Here is a 10,000-nt window from a genome sequence, read left to right on the forward strand (position 1 = left end):
AAGTGAAGGCGCAGACCGAATTCTTGAGGATGGATGCAGATGTTGTGCATATTTGATGTATGCATATACTCTTACTATAATATAAAAGTATGTGATGTGTATACTCAATAAAAAGTAGTATGGGAAGTTGAAGTCTTTTCTTGCACACCAAACACATGACCACCACTTACGTAAATGAAATCTGTTGACTACTGTTAATTAGCTTCTTGAAGCTGAACCATAACCGTAATAAATTGTACCAATGAAGAATAAAATATATTCCTGCATACTAGGCACTGTTTTTAAGTATTTTTTGCTAGAAAAATGTAAGTTCTTAAAGAATGGTATTGAATTAGGAGAAATTTCCAAATTAAACGGGCAACATTATGCGCTCTAAAGTGCCTGTGGAGCAAGCTTTTAAGCAAAGTAGAAAATGAATCTTGGCACTAAATGAAATGTATTGGTTTTTTTTTAAATATTTGGAAGCAATATTGCCAAACTAATTTTGTTTGGAACTTCAGTTGAATGGTAAGCTTAACTTTCCATAAATATAAAAGTACAAACTTGGATAAAACTGGCCAAGGAGCTGCGTTAACTTGCCATTTAGTTTTTTTTTTTTTTTTTTTTTTTTTTCCCTCGTTTGTTTCTATTCTAGGATGACCACTTCAACAACTATTTTGGCTTTATAACTAAGAAGGAAGGGTTCTCAACTTTCACAGTAAAAATTATGGTAACCTTTTTAGCATTCCCTCTCTGGGAAGTACTCTTCATCCATGGAAAATGCATGTAAACTATTTGGGAAGTTTTAAAATTAGTGCGTGCCAGAATGTGAAAGCCAATTGATATAGTTTGAACACTAGCATTTATTGATATCAGCATTGTTATTGTTACAATCATTGGGGATATTAGCATCCTTATTTTTACTGTGTTGACTGTCGATGTTCTCATTATAATAAGCAGCATATGTTCTATGATTATTATTTATTATCTATTGTCATTAGTATTTTAGCAGTTTGTAGTAGTAGTGATTGTAATAATAGTAATGATACTAAGATAGCAATATCTGAATATTAATAATACTCTCATGGCTAGCTTTTTTATTGATGCATATATTTCACCTGAACCCCAATATGAAAAGACAAGTATTTATTAGAAAGGTTATTTATTGTAATGCAAAGAATTTCAAAGATCTTTATTACTGTGCACAAAGTTTACAATTATATATTTGGAAATTTGTCCTAGATGAGAAATATTTCGAAATTAATGGCTGATTATATAAACAGTGAGGCATATTATGAATGGGAAAAACAATTATAATAACAATAACCAGAAGCAATTGAGGTCTTGATTATTAAAACCACAAATATATTCTAAAACAAAAAGTAGCTCTTCTGAATGATCACATACATTTAGTAATACAAGTGGAATAACTATTTGGTTACCTATAATTGCTAAAGAATTGTGTGAAAGCCTTGTGTTCTTGCTATAGATTACACACATTAACCGATGCTTATTTTTTTTTTTTTTTTTTTAACTCAGGAAGTTCTGAACCGTTGACATAGTATTTGCCAGTTCTATTTACAGTATGTTTGTAAGAAAAAAACAGGTAACTAATGAAAGTGTAAATATGTACCGTTTTGCTTGATGATAATAAAAATGCCTGGTTGTAGGTAACTAGATATTAAAACATACCTTTTGGTAATCATTACATATTCATTCAAACGACTTATGCATAGAAAGTTGAATTCTGCCTCTCCTGTTTCATTGTTACCGTTGTTGAAAGTTAAAAGGAAGATGATATTGCATCCGGAGCCGCAGCTGATTACTCGCTTTGTCCAGGTAATGAAATCTATTTGCCGTATCAGAGCTGGAAAGCAGAGCGTCTTACACCTGTAACAAAAAGTGGGGAAATGTGAATGCAAACCAAGATAAGTAGTTACGCGCTTCATGAATATATATGACTTAGTGCTTACGTTTGTTCTTGTTCCATTATATGGTTAACGGTTTCTTTTACTGCACGCGAAGGTGTCTTTAATATGATTAAAGAAAATCGAAAAATTATTTGTGGTTGTACGTGGCCCTATATAGCAAATACAGAAGTTGTTTAGTTGTTGGCATACCTGGACAGCACGGAAGCAAATATCGAACCCTGCCTCCTGGACGCTATAGTCAGTTTTAAACCTTAATGTCACCAAATTACTTTTAGAATCCATGGTATGAGGGACTTTCCTTCCGCAGAACCTGCTGATGTTGTAGCTGTGAAGAAGAATTGAACATACAGATTGTAGTTGAAAAACACACACACACACACACACACACGTACACACGCACACGCACACGCACACGCACACGCACACGCACATATTCACTAACTTATACATTTATTCTCCCTTATATGGCAAATGCAGGCAGGCAAATTGACAAACAATTAGGAGAGTGATGCCATTAGAAGGGCGAAAACACTAGCGCAGGTGTTTCTGACAAATATAAGACTTTTGCTGCCCGAGGAATGACTGTTTGGTAATGCCCGACGAAAGTGGGATTTTTGGGAGCTGAAGGAATTTTCTTACCCCGGGTAGTTATGCCCAAATCCGGTAGTTACGTCCTAACCATTTAGTTATGCCCCAATCCGGTAGTTACACCACTCCCGGGTAGTTATGCCCTGAATCCGCTTTTCCAAGGCAGTAGCACCCCAGGAAGGGAGCCACAGGGGGAACAGCCCCCTGCATTAGACAATATAGTGACTGGTTCACTATATTGTATATTATGTATATTATTCAAATTTTACCCCGCAATTTCCCTGGTACCATTCAAACCTTCCCCTGCTATCGGAGCCAAGAATGTGGGGTTAAGGGGGTTCCGAGACAAATGTCCTACAGCTTTGGGTAGTAGAGGGTGAGAGGAATCCATCGATACCACGTCCGGGCTACTCCTGTGAGGACTTCGTCTGGCTCGCGATCGGTTTCTCGAGAGAGAAGCAGGTCGCAATCTGTCAGTCGTCTCCCTCGCCAGGAGGTGCAGGACATGGAGGCTTCTGTCTCCTAACCATCCCGTGAGAGGAAGCGAGGGAGAGGAGGCGCCTCCCTCCCAAAAAAGAAAATTAAAACTGGTGGACAAGGCACTTCCAAACCCCATAAAACGTAATCATCGCGTCGACCATTAAACAATGGAACTGTCGAAGTCTTAGATCTAAAGTAAATGACTTTAAATTATTAGCCTCGTCCTATGCTCCCGATATTATAGTTCTCCAAGAAACTCATTTAACAAACCTCGTCTCTGACGAGGTCGTATCGCTCAGGAACTACCATTTATGTCGGAAGGATCGTGAGGGTAGGGGTTGAGGCGGAGTCGCCAAGTACATCCACCAAAGCCTCCCTTTTACAGAAGTGACTATTGATTCTACTTTGGAGTTTGTCGCATGCAAAGTAAAAATTAATGGCACATATCTGACTATATGTTCAGTTTATTGTCCACCTGATAAAGTGATAATCTATGATGAGCTCTTTGCTCTTCAGGAACGTCTGCCACAAAATAAAGTAATTTTAGGTGATTTTAATGCTCATCATACGTTAAGGGATTCACTGCGAGTGGATAGTAGAGGTGAGCAAGTAGTTAAGCTGATTAACGAGTCTGATTTAGTCCTTCTGAATGATGGTAGTCCCACGCAGGTGGACGATAATACCGGTAATTTGAGCTTTATAAACATATCACTGGTCTCTTCATCAATAGCAGCCAAGTGCCTGTGGCACACCATTGACGACTCGTTGGGAAGCGATCATCTTGCTATTTTGATTGAATATTCATGCGACACAGTGAGAACGCCTTCAGCGCCTAAATTTAACGTAAAAAGAACAGACTGGGTCGCCTTCACAAGGAGCGTCAAGCTCGAACTTGAAGCAGCTTTGCTATCCATTCCTAAAACTTCGACAGATAGCGTTAAGCATAGAGTTCCTTGGTGGACACCAGATTGCCGCAGGGCGCTGTGCCGACGCAATAAGGCCTACAGGCCTTTCAAAAATAACATCACAAATGAGAACTTTTGCAATTACAAACAAGCAAGAGCTAGCTAGGGCTCGTAGAGTAATTAGACAATCAAAAAGAGACTCCTGGCGAAGCTTTGTCTCTACAATTAACAGCAATACAAAAACATCAGAGGTTTGGTCCACTATCAATAAAAGCAATAGAAAAAAAAAAAAAACATCTTTCAAAATGAACAACATCATTGAAGAGGATAACAATTTGGATTCACCTAGAGACATTGCTAATGCACTCGCCAGGCAGTTCTCTCATACAAGCAGCTCAGCAAACTACCATCGCGCATTCCTGCACATCAAGGAAGCGGCTGAGCTGCAACCTATTCACTTTGCCACAAGAGATGAATTTGATTATAATAAAGATCTTACAATATATGAGCTTGTCCGAGCCCTAGAAGCCTGTAGAGGAACATCCCCAGGCCCCGATGAGATTCGATATGAGATGACAAAACAACTTAATCATGATGACATGATTAAGTTGCTAGAAGTGTACAATGAAATTTGGAAAGGCCACACTTTTCCAAATTCATGGCACTTCGCCCACATCATTCCCATATCGAAAGGAGGGGGTAATCCCAGATTTGCCATCTCCTATCGCCCAATTGCGTTGACAAGTTGCTTATGCAAGGTCATGGAACGAATTGTTAACAGTAGGCTATTGCATTTTTTAAATTCCAGTAATTTACTAGTTGACGGGCAGTGTGGTTTCCGAAAGGGACGCCAAACTCTCGATCAACTAGTAAAGCAGGACAGTCATATTCAAGAGGCAATTGCCAAAAGATATTTTTTGATTTCAGTATTTTTAGATATATAAAAAGCCTACGACATGACATGGCGATATGGCCTACTCAGAAAACTTTATGCTTTTGGATTACATGGAAACTTGCCTTGTTTTATTTTAAAAATTAATTTCTGACAGAACTTTTTCTGTCAAATTATTTTCTGGCAATGTCACTTTTTCGGACATTTTTGTCCAGCTAAACGGGGTCCCACAAGGATGTGACTTGTCACCAACATTATTTCTATGTATGATAAATGACATCTTACCATCTCCTCCTCGGAATCTTAAATACTCACTGTACGCTGATGATTGTGCATTATGGCATTCCAGCAATAATGCAGAATTCTCAGCAAATCGCATCCAATTGGCACTGGATATGATTCATAACTGGGGCCTCTAGTGGGGTTTTAAGTTTTCCACTAGAAAGAGTATTGGGGTATTTTTTCACATAGGAGGAAGCCGAACATCAGGCTAGCTCTAGACAACCACCCAATACCTATTCAAAATTCTGCCTAATTTCTTGGGCTTCCTTTTGATAGTAGACTCAATTGGAAAGACCACATTGGTCAGTTAAAAAAATAATGTGAAAGAGCACTAAATTTATAAAAGTGCATTTCTGATAATAAATGGGGAACTGATAGACAGTCTTTGCTAATGGTATATAAAGTCCTGATTAAGTCCAAAGTAGATTATGGGTCAATTGTGTATGGTTCGGCATCGAAAACAAGTTTGAAAGGTTTGGATGCTGTGCAGAATGCTTGTTTGCATGTGCGTCTTGGAGCCCTGAAATGTACTCGGATCGAGCGTCTTGAGGTGGAGTCAAGAGTACCTCCCCTCCGACTCAGACGCGGCCAGTTTGCACTGAACTATGCCGCAAAGGTGGCTCAAGACCCAAGCCACCCTAATGGCAATGGAGGCATTAGGCCCTTTGCCACGAGACTCCACGACCTCGTCGAGAAAGTCGGTATAGATCTCTCTACCATCGATACCTGGTTAAGTCAAACATAGCGCCATGGGAAACCCCCAATTTTTTCTATCATGGAAGCCTGGCGCCGGAAGGTGAGGTACGCCAGAGGTAAGAGAGATCATTATTAAACATCTAATTTTTTTTCATATATATACCGACGGCTCCAAGACAGATGAGTGTGTAGGTGTGGGTGTATGGTCGACTGAATGTGAACTAAAGTTTAGACTGCCAAATCATACATCGATTTTTCTTGCTGAACTTTTTGCCATTGATTTTGCACTATCGACGACCCACGATAGAATAGTTCTTTTTTCAGATTCATTAAGTTAACTTAAAGCTATTAAATCCTTAGAAACCACTAAAGATGAATTGCTGGGTAATATCATTCGTAAGTTACACGGTGCCAACAAATCAATTAAGCTAATATGTTCATGGCAATGAACAGGCTGACAAATTAGCCGGGTCAACTGGCGATTTGGACACTACCATAGTTCGTACAACTCTCAGGTGTTTTGTGTCTCTTATAAAAGCAAAAATACATCACCTGTGGCAAAGTGAGTGGACCAACCTCCAAATCAACAACAAACATAAAACAACAATCGAACTGTGGAATACATCCCACAGAAAAGTCAGAAGGGAGGAGGTGGTTTTGGCCCGCTTAAGGGTCAATGCCACCCCAATAACCCTCCTCACTCCCTACATAGAAAGAACCTATCCTTCACAGTGCCCTCAATGCACCACCACTCTAACACTCAACCATATATTTACAACATGCCCAATATACCATATCAATTGACAACCACTCAGAATTTTTTAAAGAATAAAACAAAGATTTTACTACATCAAATCTGCTATCAGATGATGAAAAAATAATAAATAAAGTAATCACTTTTCTAAGGGAGACAAAACTTTATGACCTTATATAGATTGATAGAATAAATAGGATCCATTGGCTTAATAACCTTGGCCACATGCCGCTGGTTGATAGCCAAGAAATCCAACAAAGAAAGAAGAAAGAAATCGATACCATTAATCGTCCTGATCGGCCTTGCGAAGGTCTTCCGAATATTGACCTTTATTCATATATGCATGTATGCTGCTTTTTTTTTTCTTTCTTTTGTTCCCGTTAATGAGTTTGCGCCAGCGTTCGACACTCACGGTTCGAGCCCCTCGCCGGTGAGCGTGTCGACAATCTCCACGTAGTCGTACATGCACCGCGAGTTCTCTTCGACGTCGATATCCCTCCACTCGATCCTGGCGACGTGTCCGGGAGGCAGAACGAGGTCGGCGGAGACGTCCAGGTATCGCCGGTAACGCACCATGTCCCCGGGGCTTATGATGCGCCCTTCGGTGGCTGTGATCTCCTGGCCGCCTTCCGTCACTGCCAAAGCAAGGCGCGGTTAGTTGTCGGCTGAGCTGGTTCTGCCTTTGGATGTTGCCTATGTATAAGAATGTGTACGTGTATATGTATATTAGATATCATATATATATATATGTATATTTATATATATAATATGTATGTGTATATATGTAAGTATATATATGTATATATACACAATATATTTATATGTATGCCCACACATATATACAAACACACACATACATATATATACATATACACATATATGTATATGCATATGTATACATATATATGAATATATATACACATATGTATATATATACATATATGAATATATGTACATATATATTCATATGCGTTTTTGAAAACGCACGTATGTAAATGTAAATATATGTATATGTGTATGTGTGTGTGTGTGTGTGTGTGTGTGTGTGTGTGTGTGTGTGTGTGTGTGTGTGTGTGTGTGTGTGTGTGTGTGTGTGTGTGTGTGTGTGTGTGTGTGTGTGTGTGTGTGTGTGTGTGTGTGTGTGTGTGTGTGTGTGTGTGTGTGTGTGTGTGTGTGGAGTACTTACGCGAGTAAATTTCGCCATCGCAGCTTAGGTTCACGTATGGTTTTGCTGTAATAAAAATGTGATAATATTTAATAGCAGAAGTACCTTGTAAAGAGATCGGTGTATAATTAATTGATAGATAAAACAGTAATAAATAACAGAGAGAGAGAGAGAGAGAGAGAGAGAGAGAGAGAGAGAGAGAGAGAGAGAGAGAGAGAGAGAGATGGGAGAGAGAGACAGGTTGTTAGGCAGAGAATAGTTCTATAAAGACAGCGGTAACATGTACATGAACAAGTGTCTAATAAAATAGATAGAGATATAAGAAAGGAGGGAATAGAAGCTAAATAGACAACAAAATTGAGAGAGAGAAAAAAAAAAAAAGAGGGAGGAAGGAGGAGATAGGAAAAAAAAGGGAGGAGGGGGTGAGGAAAAAAAAACGGAGAAAGAAATAACAGCTCGAAGAAATAACCGAGCCCAAAACAAAACAAAAAATATCCCGCCTCACGGATGTAGCAGCAGAATTTCCTCCCCTTGCGACACCTCTTCTTCTCAGCCACGCCGGGACAGGTTGCCGCGTGGATGTGGCAGCTTCCTCCCGACTGCTTGCACCTCTTGGTACGGTGTCTGTACCTGCGTTGGCCACAGCAGAACTCGTCGGTAGTTGGGCAGTAGAGCATGGGTCGGTCCTGCTCTCCGGAGCAGTCTTCCAAGGGCTGCCAAGTGCCTCCTTTCGCTGTGCACTTGTCGTCGTCGCATGATAATCCTTGGTAGGAGGGTGGGGGGTTAAATGGCGTGGGGTTACGGAATGCCGTGTGTGTGTGTGTGTGTGTGTGTGTGTGTGTGTGTGTGTGTGTGTGTGTGTGTGTGTGTGTGTGTGTGTGTGTGTGTGTGAGTGTGTGTGTGTGATTTCAAGGTATGGAATGGGAATTGTGGTATTGCGTGTACACAGCCGTTGCGAAAATGAATGTTCGAGGGGAAAAAGGATGTTCTAGGGGAAAAGGGCTGTCCGAGTGGAAAAGGGCTGTCTGAGGGGAAAAGGGCTATTCTAGAGGAAAAGGACTGTTCTAAGGGAAAAGGTCTGTTCGAGGGGAAAGGGACTGTTCTAGGGGAGCGGGGCTGTTTGAGGGGAAAAGGACTATGGGAATAGGGCTGTCCGAAGGGAAAAGGACTGTTCTGTGGGAAAAGTTCTATTCGTGGGGAGAGGGACTGTTCGAGGGGAAAAGCACTTTTCTAGGGAAGATGGGCTGTTTGAGGGGAAAAAGGCTACCCGACGGGAAAAGGACTGTTTTAGGGGAGAGAGGCTGTTCGAGGGGAAAAGTACTGTTGTAAGTGAAAGGGGCTATTCTATTGGAAAAGGGCTGTTCGAGGGGAAAGAGGCTGTGTATGCAAGGGTCTATACACACATATAAAACATATATATGTATATACACATATGTATATATATATAAATATATATATTTATATATATATATATATATATATATATATATATGTACGTGTGTGTGGTTAAGTATAAAGGAGTATCAATATATACATATATTTTGTTTTTTATTTTTTTATATCTAACATAAACATCCTTGACTTACTGTGGTGATGTTGGTACAAGGTTGTGTGGATCCCTGGAGGCGGGTCATCACCAAACCAAAACTGTCTTTGGTTCTGATTCGTTTTCAGGAGCTGGTCTTCTTTACCTTCGTTTTTAGGTTTTACGAAGCTCGTCTGTCTGACTGGCTTCTTTTGCACGGGATCGGTCTCGAAGCCCGTTTCGTTCTCATCCTCTCGGAGCTTCGGTTCCGCTTTTCTCTCTTCCTCCGGCGTCGATTCCTCCTTCTCCGCATCTTCCTCCCGGAGATTCAGGCTCTTGGATCCTCTTTTGTCCGAGATCGAATCCTCTGTTGAGTCGCCGAGGGCCTTCTGAACCTTCGCCTCCGATTTGCTTTTGGCGCTCATTTGCTTCGCTCTCTTCCCTTCGGATCTCGGCCTCGAGCTCCTCGTGGTCGCATCTCGCTCCTCGTTTGCTCCGCTGACGCTCTGGGGGCGTTGGACATACGGTACAGACGTATGTGTGTGATTGTGTGTGTGTGTGTGTGTGTGTGTGTGTGTGTGTGTGTGTGTGTGTGTGTGTGTGTGTGTGTGTGTGTGGTGTGTGTGTGTGTGTGTGTGTGTGTGTGTGTGTGTGTGTGTGTGTGTGTGTGTGTGTGTGTGATTGTGATTGTATGTGTGTGTGTCTTTGTGTGTGTGTGTGTGTGTGTGTGTGTGTGTGTGTGTGTGTGTGTGTGTGTGTGTGTGTGTGTTTGTGTGTGTTTGATAAAACGGGAGACACTAAGC

The 10,000-nt window shown here is 40.8% G+C and overlaps 1 protein-coding gene and 1 long non-coding RNA gene across 2 annotated transcripts in view; one reads left to right on the top strand and one right to left on the bottom strand.

Annotated features, from left to right (window-relative positions):
• The window catches only part of LOC125037089, a 2,190-nt gene extending 2,064 nt beyond the window's left edge, over window positions 1-126 (top strand). Inside the window, exon 5 of the long non-coding RNA XR_007115947.1 lies at window positions 1-126. This exon is cut by the window's left edge and continues 12 nt beyond it. This is a non-coding gene — a long non-coding RNA (uncharacterized LOC125037089).
• Window positions 127-1,156: 1,030 nt separating this feature from the next.
• Window positions 1,157-10,000, bottom strand: part of LOC125037105 — a 9,936-nt gene continuing 1,092 nt past the window's right edge. Inside the window, exons 3-8 of the mRNA XM_047630111.1 lie at window positions 9,259-9,703; window positions 8,178-8,435; window positions 7,694-7,738; window positions 6,920-7,142; window positions 2,100-2,235; window positions 1,157-1,869 (exon numbers count right to left, since the gene is read on the bottom strand). Of these exons, the coding sequence (XP_047486067.1) occupies window positions 1,864-1,869; window positions 2,100-2,235; window positions 6,920-7,142; window positions 7,694-7,738; window positions 8,178-8,435; window positions 9,259-9,703 (1,113 nt within the window). The 3' untranslated portion in view covers window positions 1,157-1,863. The remainder of the gene's footprint in view (window positions 1,870-2,099; window positions 2,236-6,919; window positions 7,143-7,693; window positions 7,739-8,177; window positions 8,436-9,258; window positions 9,704-10,000) is intronic.

This window comes from Penaeus chinensis, chromosome 22, assembly GCF_019202785.1.
Source record: "Penaeus chinensis breed Huanghai No. 1 chromosome 22, ASM1920278v2, whole genome shotgun sequence".
Taxonomy (NCBI): Eukaryota; Metazoa; Arthropoda; class Malacostraca; order Decapoda; family Penaeidae; genus Penaeus; species Penaeus chinensis.